The sequence below is a fragment of the Cnephaeus nilssonii genome, assembly GCF_951640355.1.
Source record: "Cnephaeus nilssonii genome assembly, chromosome: 3".
Taxonomy (NCBI): Eukaryota; Metazoa; Chordata; class Mammalia; order Chiroptera; family Vespertilionidae; genus Cnephaeus; species Cnephaeus nilssonii.
The window spans coordinates 24757566-24782770 of record NC_137074.1 but is presented as its reverse complement, the minus strand read 5'-3'; the positions used below and the strand labels follow the sequence as shown (position 1 = coordinate 24782770).

Genomic DNA, 25205 nt, shown 5'->3' with positions numbered 1-25205 from the left:
ATTACCTGTGTTAAACCCCTTTACGCAAGGCACACCTACCATGGCCCCAGACTGAATCCTGTTATGTTCTTCTTTACTTTTACCTCCACTTTTATTACAAACTTTCAGCCTGCCATATCCTGTCTTAAATCCATCCAATTCTACATTTTCATTTTTAGTAAGCCAATTACTTCTCAATCATCCACAACATCTTAATCAATTAAAGCTAGATGGATACAATTGTGTCCCCAAAATTTTGTCAAAATATCCTCCCACAATTTTCTGAGCCTGCAAATATATCGTCCATACCAGTGTTATATTCCAGTGCATTCTTGAATTCTGGTTCCTGTAAAAACGTTTTAAAATATGTTTTTATTGATTTCAGAGAGGAAGGGAGAGGGAGAAAGAGATAGAAACATCAGTGATGAGAGAGAATCGTTGATCAGCTGCCTCTTGCACGCCCCACACTGGGGATCGAGCCCACAACCTGGGCATGTGCCCTGACCAGGAATCAAACTATGACCTCCTGGTTCATAGGTCAACGCTCAACCACAGAGCCACTCCAGCTGGGCTATTTTTAAAAATTATATATAAAAATGTAATTTTAGTTACATGGATATGCTGTTGGGCTGCAACAGTGAGGACCTTTTTTGACCTTGTGTACAGCATTCTTCCTCTCTGACTTAATTATACAGAATTACAAGATGAACTTTTACATATATAGCATTCCTTTCTTATGTGAATAGTTACTTTTAATTTTTCACATTTCATCATGACCAGTATTTCATGCTATAGTCTTTGCTCATACCCATGTTTCAAATTAATTCATTTTTTTTCTTTCTTTCAGCCAACAAATGTTTATTAGACACCTACTCTGTGTCAGACATCGTATTATTTGCAGGAGTTATAGAACAAAATATCTGCTCTCATGTCAGTGGGAGTAACAAATATCAGATGATAAAAAAAATCACTATGTTAGACTGTAATAAGTGCAATGGAGGAAATAAATAGGGATTTGATAGAGAGTGACAAGGAAAGATTGTTCAGACAGGAGGCTAGGGAAAGCCTGAGAAAACAGCATCCGAAGCAGCCAGTCTAGGAAGAGCTTTCCACACAGCGGGAACCGGATGTGCCTTTTCACAACAGAGAGAGGAAGGTGAGGAGGCCCTGGATGCATGGAGTGAGACAGAGAGGGACTGGCATGGGCACCCAGGACACACCGTGTAGGGTGCTGTAGACCCTCATAAGGATCTGGGGTTTATTCTACAAGCTGTCAGAAGTCACTAAAAGTTGAAGCAGGGGGAGAGACCCCTAAGCATTAGATGGAAAACGGATGCAGTGGGACAAAACAATAAGCAAGAAGAGCAAGGGGAGCTACTGGAATCCAGGCAGTAAGAGAGGGGGCCTACAACAGCTTGTTGACATCATTTCACACATTAAAATATCAACCCATTCTGGAAAATAAGCATGACTGAACTTAATTTCTACCTACATCTTCAACTTAGTTAAATTAGGATTTAACTTTATATTTTGACTATAGGAGGTTTCTTAGAATTGTGGTTTTAATATATACCATTTTGAGAAAATGAGAATTAGAAGAAAAAGTATGAGTCTATGTGTGGGAAAATTCCTAAACACTATCTATATATATAAAAGGCTATGCGACCATTTGACCACCTGACCGGTAGCTATGACATGCACTAACCACCAGGGGGCAGACGCTCAATGCAGGAGCTGCCACGACATACACTGGCACTACGGACCTGGTGCCAACAAACCAACAATCAGCTTCCCCCAAGTAGGACACAGGCCCCGCCACCACCCTGGAGCAACACCCCACCAAATCGCAGCCAATGCTGCCAAGACCCCATGGCGCAAAATGTGGCCCACAGCCCAGCCCAGCCCAGAAATGGTGGCTGTGGCACTGGGTAATGACATCACATAGCAACACCCGGCTTCCTCTTCCTAGAGATTAGCATCCTTGGAGTTTCTTTATAGCCAGGTACAAACATTTTACAGTTTAACCAAATGTTTGTCAAGCATTTTTCCATGCCTCATCGGAAGTCCTGGAGTAGGCAGATAGGAGACTCAGTAGACTCCTATTTTCATTAGGTGGACACGAATAGCAATATTAAAATATTTCTTCTAATTAATTTGCTTTCAATGTGCACAAAGCTGTGCACCGGGACACTAGTGATTAATAATTATTTTTTCTTTAGAAATACAGGGTGAGGTTTGGTTATTGGTCAAGATTTTAGCTTAAACTACACAAAGAATCAGTGATAATTTGGCACTAGACAAGTCAACCTAGACATAGAAACATTTGCATAGAAATGGTGCTTCTTAAATTTTGTCTCCCTACAACCAAAGTAATTAATTTCTAGCTTCTCAGAGTGGATTTTAGGAGTAAAGTGAGAATTTAGGCCGAACTGCTGATATAACAGCTTGATGAGATGAACCTGGTTGGTCTGCTGGGCTTCCCCTGTATTGCAGTATGGAACGTAAAGAGTTATAAGAGACCAGAGTCCCAGTCAAGAAGTGGGATGACTTCAGGGCTTGTTCTGAGGATGTTGGCAGCGCCCCATGACTTTCCCATTTAAATAAGTAAACAAGAGAGGAGCTGAGAGTTAGGAGGAGCAGCCAAGAGGGATTATTAACATCACAACCATTTCAGACATGTTTACGCTAAGGAAGAGGGCCCACAACAAGAGCGTGTTATATCAGGATGTCAGGAAGAAAAAACAAAAAACAAAAAACAGGAAGGGACAGTTTTGCTGCCATGCTTCCTTCTCCTTCCATGAGAGCTGCATCCACCAAACAATCCTCTTCCTATTTAGGAGCCTGGTATTGAGCTCTCAATGCGATGTAACCACAAGGGTGAATTGCTAGAATTTCTAATCAGCTGTTTTCTCCTGACCCATTTTATACAGCAAACTCAGACAAGCCTTCTAGAGCTCAGATTTTTCAGTTCATTCACAAGTATAATGCCATCAAAAGGAGGAGAAACTCTGTAATACAGATTTCCATTTCCCACTTCATTTGTTAAGTGCAATTCCAGAGTGATTGTAATCAGCTCTGTAAAGCTTTTCTCATCCCTCTTTGTGGACAGATGCACCCAAAGCATCATCACTTCCATTATCCAGTAGGAGGCTAGTCTCCCAGTGTCACAATAAGTGAAGCCATTATAATGTTATTAAGCACAATGAATATAACATTACATTCTCCCAAGTTAAATGCTTCTTGTATTTAACAAGTGTACAGTAAAATAAAAACAGTCTCAGCATATCTGTATATATAAAAGGCTAAGCAACTGTCCGACCATCCAACTGGTAGCTATGATGCGCACTGACCACCAGGGGGCAGATGCTCAACACAGAAGCTGCTGAGCTGCAGTGACTTGGCAGTGGCGGTTCTCAGGTGACGCACCCCAGAACCAGAGAGGAGGGAGCCCAATTCCGGGGTCCGTCACCTGAAAACCGCCCTCTCACAATCCAGGACCCCTCAGGGGATGTGAGAGAGATGGTTTCAACCCAATCCCCAAAGGCCAGGCCAAGAGACCCCACCTGCCAGAGGGACCTCGTTCACTCTGCAGACGCCCTTCAAGCTGTGGTCCCGCCCCAGGTGCAGTCAGCTGGGGAGGGACTGCGGGAGGTTGGCTCCAGGGCGTGTCCAGTCTGACTCGCCCAGTACCACCCTGCCAGCCACCTTATAATTAATTTCCTTTCAATGTGCACGAATCCATGCACCAGGGCACTAGTTTTAGATAAAAGGGATTGGCTTTGATTAATAGTCTAACACCATAAAAAACAAAGTCTGGGCACAAATGTGGTACAGTAGGTCCTCAGGTTATGCCGGAGATTTGTTCCTACAGAGTGATGTAATGCAATTTTCCCTGTAAGTCGGAACCCACCTACATAAGCACCTATGTCACTCACATGGAGCACATACACAGCAGTAATGAAGTGAAACAGTAAAAAAAAATTTAAAAGGAAGATAACAAGTCCTGACCTTTACTTGTGGTAAATAAATAATAAAAAAAAAAACATAAAGCACATACGTACATACGTCAAAATGATGGAACTTTTTTTTTTATAAATAAATGGGAGATAGCGACACAACCACAAAATGACGTAACGTCGAGTCCAACATAACCCGAAGACTGTCTTTACTTTTCTTTCCCTCTATGCATGCCACCACTTTTTCAGTTACTTCTCCTCTCCTCCCACGTGGTCTTAAATCAAAGTAGTCTGACAGACAGAAAGCAGGATGATTCAAGTGGCAGGTGAGGCCCAGGGCCCGAACTGGGTGTGGAGAAAAAACTGCACTCAGGGGAGCTGGGAGCAATCACACTAGGGCAGGATGAAGTAATAACTCAGGTGACTGGTTGGTGAAAAAGTGGATGAGTGAACAGGTAAAAGTGTACATTAAATTTAGGCATGAGAAGTAAAGCTGTCATTATTTGCAGATGACATGATACTGTACATAGAAAACTCTAAAGACTCCATCAAAAAACTACTAGATTTAATAAATGAATTCGACAATGTAGCAGGATACAAAATTAACACCCAGAAATCTATGGCTTTTTTATACCCAATAATGAACTCACAGAAAGAGAAACAACAACAACAACAAAAACAATCCCATTTACCATTGCACAAAAAATAAATAAATAAATAAGAACCTAGGAATAAACTTAACTAAGGAGATAAAAGACCTGTACTCAGAAAACTACAGGACATTGAAAATAGAGATAGAGGAAGACATAAACAAATGGAAGAATATATCATGTTCATGGATTGATAGAATCAACATCATTAAAATGTCCATACTACCCAAAGCGATCTATAGATTAAATGCAATCCCCATTAAGATACCAACGGCATATTTCACAGACCTAGAACAAACTCTCCAAAAATTCATATGGAATAAAAAAAGACCCCGAATAGCCGCAGCAATCCTGAGAAAGAAGAACAAAGTTGGAGGGATCACCATACCAGATATCAAGCTATATTACAAAACCACTGTTCTCAAAACTGCCTGGTACTGGCACAAGAACAGACATATAGATCAATGGAACAGAACAGAGAACCCAGAAATCGACCCAAGCCATTGTGCTCAATTAGTATTTGACAAAGGAGGCAAGAGCATACAATGGAGTCAAGACAAGTCTCTTCAATAAATGGTGTTGGGAAAATTGGTCAGATACATGCAAAAAAAAAAATGAAACTAGACCACCAACTTACACCATACACAAAAATAAACTCAGAATGGATAAAGAACTTAAACGTAAGACGGGAAACCATAAAAATCTTAGAATAATCCATAGGCAGCAAAATATCAGACATATGTCATAGTAATATCTTTACCGATACAACTCCTAGGGCAATGGAAATTAAGGAGAAAATAAACAAATGAGACTACATCAAAATAAAAAGCTTCTACACAGCAAAAGAAACCATCAAGAAATCCCACTGCATGGGAGAACATATTTGCCAATGTTATCTCCGATAAGGGCCTATCTCCAACATTTATAGAGAACACATATATCTTAACAAAAAGAAGATAAACAATCCAATCAAAAAAATGGGCAAAGGACTTAGACACCTTTCAAAAGTGGACATACAGAAGGCCAAGAGGCATATGAAAACATGCTCAAAGTCACTAATCATCCGAGAGCTTCAAATCAAAACGAGAATGTGGTACCATCTCAGGTGTCAGAATGGCTATCATCAACAAATCAACAAACGACAAGTGCTAGAGAGGATGCGGAGAAAAAGGAACCCTCTTGCACTGCTGGTGGGAATGCAGAGTGGTGCAGCCACTGTGGAAAACAGTATGGAGTTTCCTCAAAAAATTAAAAATGGAACTCCCATTTGACCCAGTAATCCCACTTCTAGGACTATATCCCAAGAAACCAGAAACACCAATCAGAAAGGACATATGCACCCCTATGTTCATAGCAGCACAATTTATAATAGCTAAGATTTGGAAACAACCTAAGTGCCCATCAGCAGATGAGTGGATTAAAAAGCTGTGGTACATCTACACAATGGAATACTACGCTGCTCTAAGAAAGAAAGAAGTCTTACCATTCACAACAGCATGGATGGAACTGGAGAGCATTATGCTAAGCAAAACAAGCCAGTCAGAGAAAGATAAGTATCACATGATCTCACTCATTTGTGGAATATAATGAACAACATAAACTGATGAACAAAAATACAGAGACAGAGAAACATCGAACAGACTGTCAACTTCAGTGGAAAGGTGAGGGGTGGGGGGAAGTAAGAGATCAACCAAAGGACTTCTATGCATGCATATAAGCATAACCCATGGACACAGACAACAGGAGGTGAGGGCATGTCCTGGGGGGTGGGGGTGACTGAGGGGAGGTCAATGGGGGGAAAAGGAAACATATGTAATACTATATGTAATACTTTAAACAATAAAAAAAAAAATAGGCATGAAGCTCAGCCATTGTGACTCAGTGAACCAGGAAGTTCGATTCCCAGTCAGGGCACATGCCCAGGTTGTGGGCTCTATCCCGAATAGGGAGCATGAAAGAGGCAGCTGATAGATGATTCTGTCTCAACATTTATGTTTCTATCTCTCTCTTCCTCTCCCTTCCTCTCTCTGAAATTAATAAAAACATATAAAAAATTTAGGCATGAAAATAAACTTTGGCTCAATATCACCAAAACCCAAAAGAAACCGTTAAGGATGGGATTAGGCAAAGACAAGAACAAAACTGTTACTACAGGATGATTACCGTTCTATTTCATCTTTTCTTATTTCCCACACAGGGATTCTGAGTTTGGCTGCTGTAGGGTTTTCTGATTTTAGGGACAGAGAGAAAGGAGGTGGGAAGAGCCACTGTGTGAATGTGCAGGAATGCAGCTGGACAATGAGTCTGCGGTCAATTTTGCAGACTTGATATATCCCACTAATTGTAAAAATGCAGTGGGGAACTGCGTGTGAGGGGTTGGGGAGATGAGGTATGTGTGAATTCTCTGTGCTTTCTGTTCAATTTTTCTGTACAACTAAAACTGTCCTAAAAAATGAAGTCCCTTCACTTAAAAAAAAGAGAGAAAAAGCAATGGGGTCCCAACATGATTGATTTGTTCATTTATTTTGCTAATTAGTTGGTCCTGATAGAAGTTAATAATCTATCAAAGTTGTTGCTGAAAAACTGAATTTAAAGTTTACATAGGCCCATAATATAGTTTTGTTAAATTGGGCGTGTTAACAAAAATCTAAGATGGAGCCAAACTGGGTTTCCTGTTAGAAACTTTCAGAGATTTCACTGAGACTTTTCTACTTCATTGGCGTAAGTTATGTACACACCCATTAAAATGAGTATAACCCAACCTAAGCAAACTGCTTCACCTATTTGGCGACCAAACAGAATGTGTACTGTGGAGTGTTCCTGGCAGGGAATTATTATGGAAAAGGAGTAAAAGCAAGCTCACTCCTGTTCTGTCAGGTTTATCCAGAAGTTCCTGCAAGGGAGGTTCCAGGGAAGCTCCAGGATCCAGAATCTAACCGATCAGAGGTTTTTGAAAGAAAGAGTCTGTCTTAGAAGCAAAAGGCGTTTCTCGGAGAACTTGAAAGATGGAATTTTCATTACCAGCAGCTTACCTTTCGTCAATAGCCTTGCTTCTCAATGCTGCAAGACCTGAGCTGATCCTTCTATCAGCTTACTCACATGCTCATCTGGAGGGAACTCAAATATGAATCAAAACCACTAAAGACATGGCAAGAAATAAATGCTTTATTATAAACATGTTTTAGTCTATCCAGTAAGACTAAATTATTATTAAAAGTCGTTCCAATTAAAAAGGAGACTTATGTAATACTTTAAACAATAAAGAATTTAAATTTTAAAAAATGTCTTTCTAATTAACAAACTGCCATTTGTCTTTTTTATTTATTTATTTCAGAGAGGAAGGGAGAGGGAGGAAGAGAGAGATAGAAACATCAATGATGAGAGAGAATCATTGATCAATTGATCAGCTGCCTCCTGCACACCCCGCACTGGGGATCAAGCCTGCAACCCAGGCATGTGCTCTGACTGGGAATGGAATCGTGACCTCCTGGTTCACAGGTTGATGCTCAACCACTGAGCCACACTGGCTGGGCTGTCATTTGTCTTTCAATTCTTCAGTGTTTAAAATCTCCCTTTTCTCTTTGTTTCCTATGCAGACTTCCAAACTTGTTGCCCTGCTCTGAATGCCTTAGAAACAAACATTAGGAAAAACAGAAGTCTGAGGATGTCAGTAGGTATTGCATCTACCCCCAAAGATATCAGTCCCTATCCTGCCCATTGGAATCTGAACTGGTTTTCAGAGCTGTTTTGCATCTTAGATCAAGGTTAGAGCAGGCCCCATAGAAACAGTTTAATCAGAAGTTGCCAAGAAATCAACCTAGGCCTATAGGTATTGGAGTTGATTCTTACTCTTTCTCCAGTTCCCAAAAAGTTCTTGAAAAACCCTTAATTACTCCTCACCATTCATAAAGCCATTGTCACCAACCTGTATCATCATCAAGAAATGGTGGGAGACATGGAAGGGTACAGGCCACAGTGCATTTTGGGGGTTGTGATGATATGCTGATGTTAGAACTTCCCTGCTTTGCTCTAAGTCCATAATTTGGCATTAAGCTCCTAGACTTCATCACGGGTCTGGGTTCTGTTAACTCCATGAAAGGGAGCCTGAGCCTGTGTCACTAAGACCTGGGCTGAGTCACTTTACCACCAGGGCTCAGTCCTTCTATGAAAAACAATGAATGGGACTAGCCGAGCCAGTGATGAACCCTTTTCTAATTCTGAAGTATTAAAACTCTTTTCCCAACAAATCCTGGCTAATCATAGCATTCCAGAATTAAGTGTTGGTACATCCTCATTCTGTCACCATGCCCGGGGCCTGTTCTAGTACTTCAGAATCAGGTCATGGAAAGCTCTGCCGGAGGCAGTGGCTCTGGAAGGTCCTTTAGAGGTCAAGGGCTCTCCTAGAGAGAGCTGAAAAGCCCAAAAAACAGGTGTCCCTGATAAGCATCAGGTTTGGTACCTGCCCAGAGAAGGAACAGAAGGGAGTCTGTCCCTGAAAAAGCTATCAAGAGGTTAATGCTTCACTTGAAAACCAGCAGTCACTTCCTCTTTCAGGACAGTCTTGCTATTTAATACCCCAAAAGACCAAGGACAAAGAATGGCATTGTATAAGCACTGTAACTCAAGCAATTAGCCAGGTAATGGTCTGTGGGGTTCATTATAGCAGAATGTCAATTAAAACACTTGGAAGGAGATTATGCAAAGCCCTTAGATTTCAAATCTTATAAACTCCCAGTAAGACTAAATTACAGTAAATGTCATATAACTACAGTAGGTATCACATAAATGAAAATAAAGTTTCTTTTCTAATATGGACTCTTGCTTAATATCTCATCAATCCCAGAAATTGAAAAGAGCAGCCAACTATCTCTTCTTCATTCAACAATGAAGAAAATGGGATAAAGGAACTTACGTTTTAATTGAATATCTTCTTTCCTACCTCTAGCCTAATGAAGTAATATTTTGTGTATCTCTAGTTAATTGTTTTCTAAAGATTAAATAATATAGCTATTAGTTTCATTTTGGATTTCTACCAATAGACGTAAGGAGGGAGAAGAGAAGAGAAATGGATAAAATGTGAATTTCAGAAGGAACTTATTTCTTAGAAAGATCTTTAGACGAGAGTTCTTCTGTTTAATGGCTTCATTCTCACAGAAGCATAGCATTTCCTTTTTTTTTTCCATGCAGATGAGTTACTAGAAAAATTGACTTCTTAAAAATAGAAAATAAATGAAAGACTTCTTTATGAAAATTCAAAAATGCAAATATCTTTTAGCATCCAGATAGATGGCCACAATGATTTGCCCTGAACACTGGCAGAAAGAGCATAAAATATAATAATTAGTTTTTGTTCTAAAATTCCTCAAGTTTAAGCTAGCAGTTAATTTTTTACTTGTGAATTACAAATCCTTTATAGAAGGGAGTGAAAACAAAAGGACTAATAGATCTAAAAATGTACTATTCCACTAATTCTATCATAGGAAATTAAAGGCATATTAAATTTTTATCATTCATAATTGTTTTGTAAAAGATCACATGCATAACATATTTTTAAATGTATCTTTTCTTACCAGATAATTGTTATGATAGAAACTATATTTTTTATACAACTACTTACATCATCTTAACTGAAGATATACCACACTATTATAATATAAACAAAACCTAATTTTTAAGACCTTCGTTGCATATCATTCCTGAAAGGAGATTAAATAGAGGGTGGGGCAAAAGTAAATTTAAAGTTGTTTGTATGGAAAATAATACAAGAATTAATAACTAATAATAGAAGAATAAACTCTTTGTTTCACATATTCAGAACTGTAAACCTACTTTTGCCCCACCCACCCTGAATTGCATGGAACCAAGTAATGTCAATATATATTAAAATCTCCCATTAGAATTTAATTTTACTTATCTCACAGATAGTCACAAACTTAATGGCTTCAAAATTAAGAATGATTCCATACTATATACCACAATCTTCCGTTTCAAAAATCAATACAAAAAAATAAATTTAATACCACTGAGAAAAGATTGCCTCCTATCAATTGCATGCTTTTATCATTCCTGTTCATATTCTTATTTCCTGGAGGCAAATTATATCACTAGGACTTTTTAAAACCCGGATCTTATTGCAAAAGACCAGATGGAAGATAAAATAAATCAATGTTTGTAATCATCTCCTACCTTATAAATGTTTCTTTATCAGCAATCCCTCTCCTGGATGGCACATTGGAAAATGCAATCTCATTTACAATTAGACAGGGGTCTGTTTTATTTCTTTCAAGATTTGCCCCTACCCAATGAGAGGTGAGTGCCCTAGGAGGACGGGAGTAGTGGCTTTTTCTGAATCTAAAGAAAGGCTCTGAAATCTGATGACATGCAAATGCCTTGGGAATATTGAAGTCTCGGCTTTTCACTGGCCTGACCTTGTCTGCCCTTCCCCTGGGTTTATAAGATAATCTTTTTTTCTAATTTAAGGTTATGGTACCATAATGTCAAGCAACTTTCCTATTTAGTAGATACCATTTTTTTTTAAAAGAATCCTCACTAGAATCTGCTGTTTGGGCAACACTTGGGTATTCAGAGGCATCGGCTTCCATTGCTGAGTAAGCCCTTACAGCAGGAGAACAACCACCTGGGTGACATTTCTGAACACACACACACACACACACACACACACACGCCATCCTTCCCTTTACTGCATGAACCTGCCACCCATTGAGAATTGACCAAGACTTTAGAGTCTTGGCCAAGTTCATGTCTAAGAAGATACCTTTGTAATTATTTGCGGGGCTGCAATAGGATGTTTCCAAGAACTTGTCAATTACAAAAGCACTATTGGCCTCTTGATAGATCACTCATTCATCCATTCGATCATTAATTCATTCAATCATTCATTCACTATTGGCCTCTTGATAGATCACTCATTCATCCATTCGATCATTCATTCATTCAATCATTCATTCATTAACAAGCAAGAATTCATGAGAAACTGCCAAGTGCCAGACTCTGTTCTAAATGCTAGGCATAGAGCAGCAGAGAGATGGACAAGGCCTCTACTTCCATAAAGTTTCTATCCTAATGGGAGAGACAACCAAAATTTAAAACACAAAGATGTAAACAGTAAATAGCAGATACTAATAAGCTAATGAGCCGTGTGCACAAATTAAAATAAAGTGGCGTTTGGAGAATGACTGAGTGGCTTCTTTACATGGGGTGCTCAGGGGAGGCCTTTCTAATAAACTGACATTGAAGCTGCTGCGATCTGAGTGACAAGGAAACCACTGAGGTGGAGGAAATCAGAGAAGGGGAAGCACACCCCAAGTGCAGAGACTCTGAGTTGGCAACAAAACATTGGATTGTAAGAGCCGCACATAAGGGATCAGAACCAAATCAAATCCCAGACCAGCAAAATGGTATATGATTGAACATATTAACATATCTAAGACAAGACCTATGGAAGAGGACTGATCAGCCATCAAAACACAGAAAAAGGGGAGTTTGTGAGGCACTAACAGCCAGGCCCTTGGAGCCTGAGCCAGTGGGACTTAAATATTACAGTCCCATGAGCACGTTGATCCGCATTATGAGCTGGAGCAGCTGATTAACTTAACCAGATGCTATGAAATATGTGATTAATGTAAATCCTCTCCTTCTGATTCCACACTCACCAAGTGCTTCCTGATTCTGCCCTCAAAATGTGCTGAGCATAACACTCTCAATAATTCGGCATAGTGATTGCTCATGGTAAGTACAAAGTGAATTTCTAATTATCATTTGGCTTCCCCTGTAGCTTGTTGGCTTGGAGAGAATGCTGTGGTCAGGATGACACAAGCACAACAGCCCATGTGGTTATATTTCTCACTGCAAATTAACGGACATTCTAGAAGCTATCTTTCTCTTCCTCACTTTAGTGGATCTGGGGCCATGATTTCTGTTAGACATTAACAAGTGCACGTTTAATCAAGCTACTACCTAAAGTAGCCCCGCCCAGCCTGAGCTGGCCTTTCCTTAGCAGCCACTGCCTCTTGGTGCTGAGTATATATACAATAGTCCCCCTTATCTGAAGGGGATACATTCCAAGACCCCCAGTGGATACCTGAAACAGTGGAAAGTACTGAACCCAATATATGTTGTTTTTTCCTATACATACATACCTATGATAAGGTTTAATTTGTAAAGTAGGCACAGTAAGAGGTTAACAACATCCTATATAATTAAAGGGTAATATGCAAATCGACCAAACAGCAGAAAGACCGGGTGTAATGATGCGCACTGACCACCAGGAGGCAGATGCTCAATGCAGAAGCTGCCCCCTGGTGGTCAGTGCGCTCCCACGGGGCGGGGGGGGGGGGAGGGGGGACGGGGATTGATGCTCAGCCACAAGCTGAGCTGACGGCTGGCAAGCACAGTGGCCTGCCTCCACAGCAGCCCTAAGGATGTCTGACTAAGCCATCAGTCAGACATCCCCCGAGGGCTCCCAGACTGCAAAATGGCACAGGCCAGGCTAAGGGATGCCCCCATCCCCAAGTGCGTGAATGTTGTGTACCAGGCCTCTACTTAACTAATAATACAATAACAATTATAACAATGTACTTTAATAAAAGTGGTGTGAGCCCTAGCTGGTTTGGCTCAGTGGCTAGAGCATCAGCCTGCAGACCAAAAGGTCCTGGGTTTGATTCCAGTCAAGGGCATGTACCTCGGTTGCAGGCTCCTCTCTGGCCTGGGCCCTAGTCAGGACGCATGCAGGAGGCAACCAATCAATGTGTTTCTCTCACATCAATATTTCTCTCTGTCTTTCCCTCTCCCACTCTCTCTAAAAAAAAAAAAAAAAAAAAAAATCAATGGGAAAAAAATCCTCAGATGAGAATTAAAAAAATAATAATGTAAATAAATAAATAAAGTAATGTGAATATGGTCCCTCTCTCTCTCTCTCTCTCTCTAAAAATATATTATTAGATTATATTCACCTCCTTCTTTTGATGATGTGAGAGTACACAATGCCGAGCTGATAAGATAAAATGAGGTGCCCAGGATGGCATGCCATTTAAAACTTATAAATTGTTTATTTCTGGAATTTTCCAATTAATATTCTCAGACTGCGACTGACCCTAGGTAACTGAAAACACAGAAAGAAAAGCTGTAAGTAAGGGAGGGCCCCTGTATGTCTCTGGCTACTGCATCTTCATCTAAAATGCCTGATGGGGTCAAGGGGTTGATGAAGAAAGAGGCCGCCCTGGAAAAAGCAACCAAGTGCATTGGAGTCTGAGTTTACCAGGTCTGAGGTCCTTGGCAAAAGCATCACTCTCCTCATCTGTAAAATGGACGGGTTGGGCTAGGTCTTTTTTCATAGATTTTTAGTTACATCAGTGACATATAAGTTCGATATTTTTCCTGTAAATGCATAAAACATTACAGGGAACAGCCCCCCAATTGCTGCTCCCTCCTCCTGCTGCCCCAAAGTGAGCATATGAATCACTGTTACCACCTATGAATCCTTCCATACATTTTAAAGCATTTGTATCATATGTCTATACACATGTCTACCCATAAAAAATAGATAGTACTATTTGCTGTATGTTTAATAAGTAGTTCTTTCTTATACATCTTGCTCTTAACCTGTTTTCACTAAGTAATATACCTTGGAGATTTTTCCACATCAGAACATATATCTCTCCTTTAGTTTCTTTAATTGCTGCATAGCTATTTAGACATTTTCCAATTTTTAACCTCTACAAATTGTTGCAATAAATATCCACATACATTTGTTATTGTGCACATAAAACAGAATTTCTCTAGAATCACTCCAGGAAGGAGAAGTGCCAAATGATTGCCTCTGAGTGCAAGCTCAAGCTATAATCCAGAGAGCACCTGAATACAGACAAACATCAAAGAAAAAGGAAGAGAGTGTTTATATCCAACACAACATAAAGATTTTTAAAAGTCAGTTTAAAAAAAATCAAATGAAGCCTCGCCGAAGAAATCGGGATATAAAGATAATCTGATGACGGCATGAGGGCATAAACACTCTTTTCACTTTGCTTGTGGCGGGGTGCATGGAGTAAGGTCAGTGATCTTAACCAGGCGGTGCCTGCTTCAATACTACCAGCTTCCCAGCCATTCAAGGTCCCAGAGAACATGGGCCCAAGGCAGCTGCCCTCACTCACCACCCCTGCAGCCATGTCTTCTCAGGAGCCTGCATACAATGCAACTCTGAGCTGTGCCTCCGACTTCTGACTCATTCCACTGAGAATATTAACCTGAAAACTGACATTTTTGCACTAACACAGTTTCTAAATACTAACTTTTCTTTCATGGCCACGACAGCCACTTAAAGAAGTCTTTCCATGTATTAAATTTTGAAAAAGAAAATGTGTCAAGGCGAATCCCAATTTTGAGCTGTAGAAAATCAAATATCCTATATAATAAGAGGCTAATATGCAAACTGACTGAATGGCAGAACAACCGGTCGCAATGATGCTCACTGACCACCAAGGGGAAGATGCTCAACACACTCAGCCAGAAGTCCTGAGCCAGGCTCACAGCTGGCGAGCGCAGTGATGGTGGCGGGAGCCTCTCCCGCCTCTGCAGCAGCGCTAGGATGTCCAACTGCGGGGAGCAGGCCTAAGCCGTCAGTCGGACATCCCCCAAGGGCTCCTAGACTGTGAGAGGGTGCAGGACAGGCTGAGAGACACCCCGCCCACCCCCACCCCCCCGCCAGTACACAAATTTCATGCCCTGGGCCTCTAGTATAAATATATTTGTATAGTATCTATATATATATATATATATAATATATCATAGTATATATTTATTATGTATTATATATTTTATTATTATATATATGAAAATAGATGACTTCATAAAATATTTTGTATTTCTCTTCAGGGTAGCATTTATACTCAAAATAATGTATTAGGTGAAAAACTATAATAAAGGCCCGGCATAAAGCTCCTTTTATAAACAGCTACCTCACCAAGCAGATTATATTTCCAACCCTGAATGGAAGGAGCTTGTAGGCCTTCTTTCTTTCCAAGTAAATCTGCCCTGTTGGGCTTCGGTCCAGAAAGCCTCTCTGCTTTCACTCACTTTATCTGTCACTGACCTTCGGTCCCCAGATGTGTATCTCATGTAACAGGTCTGCACGCTTGACCCTGACTACTTTGATCAAACACAAGAGAGAAAGGAATTAAAGAAGAAAGCTCCCCTTCCTATGTGTGCAGCTGAAAATCTTCACATTCAGAGCCTGTGGTTTTTAACAATATAATTTTCCCTTAAACTATTTAAAAATTAAAGTTTCATGGATAACAAGGAATTTTAAAAGTTCCATACAGTTTGAAGTTAATTTTATTCTTTATGAAATTTTAATTGCTATGAAGTTTTGTTTCATCCTCTCTCTTATGGAAAAAAAAATCTTATTAAAAAATCTTCACTGATTTTCAGTTCTAATAAAATGATAAACCTTATAGTAGGAAATGGCAGAGAGCTTCCTCCTATTTTTCAATTAAATGTGTACATAAAGCCAAATTTTAACAACTAGACATTTCACTATACTTGGTTATCATTCAAATTGCTGCCAGAAGACAAGAAAGATTATCTTTTGGGTTGCTTCAAACCTTTTTTAAAAAACCATTTAGTTTCTTTCCCACTGATTTAAGCAATAAGAGACCTAATGTTCCTTCACCAACATATTTAAAAATGCTTTTTTGCATCCTGAAAATATTCAGGTTTTATAACATTGGACATTTTTTTTTCCAAAAAGTGGAGCTCAAGAATATAGGCAAGTCTCTCACCAGGGGCCTTTGAAATACTGTGATATATCAGCAACTTAATTTAAAGACTAAACACAGTTCCCTTTATCTCATGCATTTTCTTAAGATCTGAGGGGTTTACACTTTCCCTCTATAGAACCAATTAATATTTGCTAATAGGCACCCATCACTAATATACCCGACTATCTAAGTATTTGTTTTAAATACGTGATCATGTGCCAATTAAAATGAAAACCTTTTTCAGTTATTTGGATTCTGTCCAACCAGCAACTCTGAGCATATGGAAACAGTCCTCGTTAGCCACAGAACAACCCAACAGTACAGTGGTGGGTCAAATATGAAATATACATACTACCTGATTCTTCTCCAGGTTCCAGGTCACCTAAAAAGTAATGACTCAAATTGTGCTTAGTTTTACATCTCTGTCTTAAGATCCTACCATGAGTATTTCTAGTATTCCCCACGGGTGTCTTGCCACTAGGTGGCAGGGGGCTGAGAGTAAATGGCTTGTTTTCTTGATGTCTTCGAGAGATTTAAATGAGAAACATTTTCTGTTTCTTTCCCCAGCTCCACATAGAAATCAAACATGGGACCAAAGAGGACTAGACTAGGGGATAAATCTGAACATGGAGATATTGCATTAAAATTTCCCTTTCTAAGTGGGAACATGTCAAGAATGAGTTCTCTCCCAGGAGGGTTCTTGTTCTTAGTCCTTATGCTTATTAGCTTCCCATTTCTTAACACTAACCCCACATTTTGTCCCCACAACCCCAGAAATATCTGGATCCCACTTTGAATTTAAGATCCCTCATCCAGCTGATTACCCACATCTAAAGTAACGTGTAGATGTCTTAAAACATTTTCTCAAAGCGATTTCTATTGACATATTTAAATAAGAATCTCCAATTCTACTTGTAGGTTTTCTGATTGACAAGCTTGACTATTTTTATTTGGCAAAATTTTTATGCTTAAGAGTCCTGCAGCTTCCGGGTATATCCAGGAAACGCAGCCTCCCTTGCAGCTGGGACTCGAGCATGTGACCTAGGCTCTGCCATTAGGGCTATTCATTGAGACCTCATGTTTGAAGTGAGCAACTTGAGGAAGGAGTCCAGCATTTTGCTAATAGGCACCCATCACTAATATACCTGAATAGCTAAGTGTTTGTTTTAAATACATGATAATGTGTCAATTAAAATGGTGAGACACACAGCAGAACTCTCTGGCTTTCTCAGAGACTTACTCTATGCAGGGGTCTATGACACAGTGGGAGAAAAGCAGTCTATCCTTACTGCTTGCCTCTTTTTAATATATATTTTTATTGATTTCAGAGAGGAAGGGAGGGGGAGAGAGAGATAGAAACATCAATGATGAGAGAGCAACCCTGATTGGCTGCCTTCTGCGCATCCCCTTACCAGGGATCAAGCCCATCCGGCATATGCCCTGATTGGGAATCGAACCGTGACCTTCTGGTTCATGGGTCAGCGCTCAACCACTGAGCCATGCCGGCAGGTACTGCTTGCCTTTGTTAGCGGGATTTCAAAGCATTCCCACCAGCAGCCTCCATGTTTTACAAGGCCTCCTCTGAACCAGCTCTTCCTGTTCCTCACACCTTTCTGAAGGACAAGTGACTCAACGTGAATCCAATAGCAACTACACTCTATTCAGAGTATGTTCTCCTGACTGATGACTAAGTTTTTTTCCACTGGGTGTTTTCACCAAAACTGGCTTCTTCTCCCCCAAATAAGATAACCTCAAGCCTCCTGCAAACAGATACCTGGTGGGCCCAAACTACAACTTCACTCTAGTCGTATTCTAATCCCATTCGGAACCAAGCTGGAGTCCCTACTTTATCAATATCTTAAATAATAAAATTACTAAAGGACGAGCATGTTTTTTTGTTTGTTTTTTCATGATTTATTTATTTTTTTTATTTTTTTTATTGTCTAAAGTTTTACATATGTCTCATTTTTCCCCAATTGACCCCCCCCCCCCCGCCCTGCCAACCATTCCCACCCCAGGTAAGCCCCACCGCATCAGTGTCTGTGTCCATTGGTTATGCTAATATGCATGCATACAAGTCCTTTGGTTGCTCTCTAACCCCCCCCTTCCCCCCACCATTTGTCTCTGGATCTATTCTTGTTCATCAAATTATGTTGATCATTATATCCCACATATGAATGAGATCATGTGATATTTATCTTTCTCCGACTGACTTATTTCGCTTAAGGACGAGCATGTTTAAGCACATTTTTAAAATTTTAATAATCAAATAATCAGAATGTTCCATTTCAGTGTTTTGGAGTAACAGAAAAGTTCTTTACTACTAATTTCAAACTCCAGCCTACAATTGCAAGGGGCCCCATATTTTTCCCAGTGTTCTTCTGAGATATCCCCACGGAACTCCAGCATTGCCTACTTAATCTAAAGAGTTAGTTTCCAGTTGTAACTATCTGAGCCTCCTCAGCCAGTGACAGCCCCTGTGGTTTCTGCCAGTGGCAGTTGGAGCCACCCAGACCAATGCCCTATTGTTATTGCTATCGTAGGTTTCTCTCAGGGCTGGGCCAGGCAAGTTCAAGCATGAGCCACACTCTGCCCCGAACCAGCCTCGCACACAACGGCTCTGAGCCTGGCCACACGATACCCCCTTGGTTTCCCAGAAATATGACTTAAAAGCAAGCTCGCCCTGGCTGGTTTGGCTCAGTGGATAGAGCATCAGCCTGCAGACTGAAGGGTCCCAGGTTCGATTCCGGTCAAGGGCGTATGCCCAGGTTGTGGGCTCAATCCCCAGTGGGGGGCATGCAGGAGGCAGCCAATCAATTATTCTCTCTCATCACTGATGTTTCTGTCTCCCTCTCCCTCTCCCTTCCTCTCTGAAATCAATAAAAAATATTTTTTTTTAAAAAAAGCAAGCTCTGTCAGACCATCTCAAATTCTTAGTGATTCAATCCTTTACAAACTCAGAGGAGGTACAGTCTCCATTGAATACCTTTGAGGAAAACTATTTCTGTCCTCTCTTTTAGAAGTAAAATATGTACCAGTACATCTTATTGACATTACTAAAGAGAACACAATATGTACATTCTCAGATTAGAGGTAACCTCAGAACTTCATCCAAGAGCATTGGGTGGTTAGTTCCTTGCCTTACAGACCTGGAATGAAAGAGCCTATTCTGAAGAATTTTCTTAACAAAAGTAGTCAGTTCCAAAGGTAAAGACATCTTTAGCTCTGCAAAACCAAACTGCCCGCAATCCTGAAAAGAACAGTTTTCTCAGTAAGTCTTTTAAAAGATACAGTCTCTGCTGTGTAAGTAGTTTTTCTTTCATCTAAAAACAAACCCTGCTTTGTTACCTAAAGAAAAATCACTCAAAAGCTTTTAAAATTAAATTTTACACATGTATTTTTAAATAATTACTACTTGCAAATGATGAAAAATTCAAAATATACAAAGTAGAAATCTCTTCCATCCCATCACCTTCTCAGAAGCAACCACTTTTAGAGATATTTTATGATTCCTTCCAGAAATTGCAGAAGAATCCATGGCAGCATAATACTTTTTTGGAAGCTTCCTTAATTTTCAACTTTCCATGTGTCAATATTCTATTCTGTTCCAATTTCTGTATTTTCTTCTGGTCCCCATAATTATTTTGATCTGCTGCCTAACCATCAATAGGCCCTTTCACTTATCTTATTCCTCCCCAATGCAAGCTGGGAGCTATTTTACCCCTTAATAGAAGTTTTTATCTGCAGAGTGGGGAGGTTGTATTTTTGGTTAGATTTTCCTTATTTATTTGTTTTCCTTATCCAACACAGAGGTGGGCAAAGGTAGATTTAGTGTTTTGTATGGAAAACAATACAATAGTTAATAAATAATAACACAAGAATAGAAAACTCTGTTTCACATACAAATGTAAACCCACTTCTGCCCCCATATAGTAGGCTCCCTATTCCAATTTTGTAAGCTTTCCTGAGATTATGCACTTTAGCCCTAAAAGCATGTTTAGGATCTCAAGAACTGTAAAGGGTCTGAGATTTTAACCTACTTTCAAGCTAACACTTAGCCTCCCACAGTCTAATGGATGCTGGTAGAACACATGAGCCTCCCGGGTCAGAGACAAAGGGTAGTTTATTCCATCATTTGTGGCAGTTCCCCAAGCCTCAGTTCCCGCAGTGGGACATCCAGAAATGACACCTGTGTATGAAGTAGGACGCACTACAGGAGAGGCACCCTCAGCATAAGGATCCCAAATCTCTTACAATGGAAAGTAAACTTGTCTGATTTTTGCTCCAAAACGAGACACCTTTATTACACTGAACAGTAAGCAAACCTGCCCATTGCTCTGAAGGGAGATACTATCTCTATCTCCCAAGGCTGCTTAACATTTACACAAACATCCTTGAAAAAATAGTTCATAGCAAAGGTAGTCAGTTCCTCTGCTCACAAGATGTGCAGACGTGGGAGATTATAGAGAATTATTTCCAATTTAGCAAGCTTTTTATGAACACTTACTTTGTCCCCGCGTCCATGACCAGTGTCCATTAACATAAATAATGTATGTGAAGGAATTTTTTTAACTGTGGAAAGGTAAGTGTTAACTATTTTTCCTGTTACCCCAGTGCAGTGGTCGGCAAACCGAGGCTCACGAGTCACATGCGGCTCTTTGGCCCTTTGAGTGTGGCTCTTCCACAAAATACCACGGCCTGGGCGAGTCTATTTTGAAGAAGTGGTGTTAGAAGTTTAAGTTTAAAAAATTTGGCTCTCAAAAGAAATTTCAATCGTTGTACTGTTGATATTTGGCTCTGTTGACTAATGAGTTTGCCGACCACTGCCCTAGTGGATTTGCCATTTTAGTATTTGCCCAGAGTAGGTATTATGTCCATTTCTGTTGCTGGTTACCTTCCAGTGTCCATGTTGGTCTTTTACCTCCACAGCTGGGGCTTAGCTGAAGAGTCAGAGTACCAAAGCCCCAAAGCGTGGTTTCCTCTGCCCAAAACAGACTGGCTTCGCTCCGCTCAAAGCCAACTTTCCTGGGGCTTTCAATCTCCTCCTTTCAGAAAGGAATGAAGGGAGAAACTGATTAGGCTGGAACTCAAAAATGTAAAAATGCTCATTTGTGAATTCAGACAATACTACTTAAGAACATTTTGAAAACGCTAGGCCAAAATTGTTCCATTGGATTGCTTTCTAATTTGAGTTAATCCATTTAGCTTACCCAGAATTTGGCATATATTTAATTATGGCATGTTATATAATGAGTAAGAAATGACTGGTAACTCTGAATATTTTTAACATATATTCATGTAACAAAATTTTCAAGATGAAGAAATCAACTTAGCAAATTTTTAAGTGTGCAATACAATTCTGTTAATCATATAAGGAATCTAAAATAGTCAAACTCATAGATGCAGAGACTAGATTGGTAGTTACCAGGGCATGGGAAGAGGGGGAACAAGAGGATTAGTGAGAGAATACAGAGTTTCAGTAATGTAAGATAAATAAATCCTAGAGATCTACTGTATAGCATAGGGCCTATAGTTAGCAAGACAGTGTTGTCCTAGTGCACTGTCTGATTATTGTAGCCTTATAAAAACTCTTTAAATCCACAAGTGTAAACAACACTTTATTCTTATTCAAAACTAGTGGCCCCATGCATGGATTCATGCACATTGAAAGGAAAATAATTTGAAGGAATATTTTAATATTGTTATTTGACCTTTCTCCCTCACTGCCTGGGAGCTGAGCGGCAGCCTCGCCACCACCGCCGCTGGTCTGCGGGGTGATCCATGGGGGAACTGGGCCCTGCTCACACCCGCCTTGGCCTGGCACCACCCGCTCACCTGCTCCACCATCCCGCCATGGTCTCGCTCTTGTCGGGGCCCATTGGGGCCAGCAGCACCTCTCTTGCCGCCCGCTGGATGCCCACCGTGTTCTGTGCCACCCCCTGGTGGTCAGCACACATCATAGCGAGCAGTCAAACTCCCAGTCTCCCGGTGGAATGACAGCCCAAGGAGACAATTTGTGTATTAGGCTTTTATAATATAGGATTGTTTTGGCTGTCTAGGTCCAGTACATTTCTATATAAATTTTAGAATCAGCTTATCAATTTCTACTAAAAATGTCTTCAGGGATTTTGATTGGATGGAGTTAAATATAAACTCAATTTAATACTGAGTTAAATATAGGTTAATGAAATATAAATTAATTGTATAGAATTAGAGTTAAACCTAAATCCATTTAAATATTAATTAAATTAATCATGATTAATTGATTTATAAATAATTATGTAAGTAAGAGTGAATAAGAAAATGTGGTTTTCTTCATGTGTCTTCTGATTGGGGTTTGTTGTGCTTCTTATACCTTTGGGGTTTATAGTCTTCAATGAGTTGGTAATATTTCAGTCACTGTTTCTTCAGAATTTTTCTGCCCCATCCCATCTCTCTCTTCTCCTTCTGAGACTCCTATGGCATGTATGTGAGGATACTTGAAGTTTTCCCACAGTTCACGGTGCTCTGTTCATTTTTCTGTCTTTTTCCTCTCAGTATTTTATTTATTATAGTTTCCATTACTATGTCTTCAAATTCACTGATTTTTTCCTCTATGGTATTTAATTCCATTTAGTGTATTTTTTATCCCAAACTTCATGCATTTCACCTCTGAAAACCTAGCTTAGGTATTATTTATATCTTCTATTTCTCTCTCCATCGTGCCCAATGTTTTATCTACCTTTTTCAACATATGGAGTATATTTATAGCGGCTGATTGTTCTTTTCTACTAATTGTCATCAATGACATTTTTGTGTTTCTATTAATTGAAGTTTGTCAATTAATAGAGGTGCTGCCGGCCCCAATGGGCCCTGATGAGAGCAAGACCACGGCGGGATGGTGGAGCAGGTGAGTGGGTGGTGCCAGGCCAAGGTGGGTGTGATCAGGGCCCAATTGCCCCATGGATCACCCCGCAGACCAGTGGCAGAGGTGGCGAGGCTGCCGCCCAGCTCCCAGGCAGTGAGGGAGAAAGGGCAAATAACAATATTAAAATATTTCTTCTAATGGGTCATATTGTATTGCCTCTTTGAATGCCCAATAATTCTTTATTAGATCCAGATATTGTGATTTTCAGTGTGTTTTTTTTTTGTTAAATTTATTGGGGCAACATTGGTTAATAAGATTATATAAGTTACATTTCTAAGATACATCATCTGTACACAGCATTGTACTGTTGGATGCTAGGTGCTTTGCATTTCTTTAAATATTTTTGGACATTGTTCAGGGATGCAGAAAGTTTCTTGGAAATGAATACTAGTTTTCCCTTTAAATATTTTTAAGTTCTAGGATGTTGTTAATTTACTTGGAAACAGATACTTTTGAGATTTGCTTTTAAGCCCTATTTGGCAGGTTTAGAACAGCCTTTAGCCTAGAGTAGTAGGGCTCAGCAAACTTTTCTTATAAGATACCACATAGTTAATAGGTAGGCTTTGTAGGTCACATAATCTTTTGCTCAGCCTTCTTATTTGCTTTCAACAGCCCTTTAAAAATGTAAAAAACATGCCGAAACTGGTTTGGCTCAATGGGTAGAGCGTCGGCCTGCGGACTGGAGGGTCCCAGGTTCGATTCCGGTCAAGGGCATGTACCTTGGTTGCGGGCACACCCTCGGTGAGGGGTGTGCAGGAGGCAGCTGGTTGATGTTTCTCTCTCATCGATGTTTCTGGCTCTCTATCCTTCTCCCTTCCTCTCTGTAAAAAATCAATAAAATATATTTTTTTAAATAAAATAAAAATAAAAATGTAAAAAACAGAAACAGTCTCATAGATACAGAGAACAAAATGATGGTTGCCAGAGGGGAGGAGGGTAAGAGGATGGGTGAAAAAGGTGAAGGGGAATGAAAGGTACAAAATACAGGTTTAAGTCACAAGGATGTAATATACATCATGAAAAATATAGTCAATAATATCATAATAACTTTGTACAGTGACAGGTGGGTTACTAGACTTATATCATTGTGATCACATCTGAAGATACATAAGTGTTGAATCCCTGTTTTAAACCTGAAAGTAATATAATATTGTATGTCAACTATCTATACTAATAAAAGGGTAATATGCTAATTAGACTGGGTCGACCAGCCATCTTCTGGGATGTCCAACTTCCTTCCGAACAAAGCCATGGTGGTGGGGGCCTAGGCAGAGGCAGTTAGGGGCAATCAGGCCTGCAGGGGAGAGCAGTTAGGGGCAATCAGGCTGGCAGGGGAGAGCAGTTGGGGGCAATCAGGCCAGCAGGGGAGCAGTTAGGGGTGATCAGGCAGGCAGGCAGAGGTGGTTAGGGGCAATCAGGCAGGCAGGCAGAGGCACTGAGGAGTGATCAGGCAGGCAGGCAGAGAGGTTAGGGGTGATCAGGCAGGCAGGCAGAAGGGTTAGAGGAGATCAGGCAGGCAGGCAGGCAGGCAGGTGAGCGGTTAGGAGCCAGTGGTCCCAGATTGCAAGAGGGATGTCCAACTGCCGGTTTAGGCCCGATCCCACAGGGACCACTGGCTCCTAACCGCTCACCTGCCTGCCTGCCTGCCTGCCTGCCTGCCTGCCTGCCTGATCTCCCCTAACCCTTCTGCCTGCCTGCCTGATCACCCCTAACCCACGGGGATTGGGCCTAAACCGACAGTCAGACATCCCCCAAGGGGTCCCTGATTGGAGAGGGTGCAGGCTGGGCTGAGGGAACCCTCCTGTGCATGAAATTCGTGCACTGGGCCTCTAGTACTTTAATAAAAACAATTTTTTTTTTTCATGTAAAAACCATTCCTAGCTTGTGGGTTATATTTATAAAAAAAAAAAAAAAAGGCCAGCTTTGATCTCTATGCCAT

General features: G+C 40.4%; 1 protein-coding gene across 5 annotated transcripts in view; it reads right to left on the bottom strand.

Moving 5' to 3' along the window:
- Positions 1 to 25205, bottom strand: part of OTOL1 (otolin 1) — a 53345-nt gene that overhangs the window by 15627 nt on the left and 12513 nt on the right. For 4 of the 5 annotated variants that reach the window (XM_079766981.1, XM_079766979.1, XM_079766982.1 and 1 more), the window contains 2 exons: positions 23986 to 24087; positions 21254 to 21404 (listed from right to left, as the gene is read on the bottom strand). In XM_079766981.1, coding sequence (XP_079623107.1) covers positions 21254 to 21404; positions 23986 to 24051 — 217 coding nt within the window. In that variant the 5' untranslated portion in view covers positions 24052 to 24087. The remainder of the gene's footprint in view (positions 1 to 21253; positions 21405 to 23985; positions 24088 to 25205) is intronic. The other variant, XM_079766983.1, reaches the window with a different exon arrangement.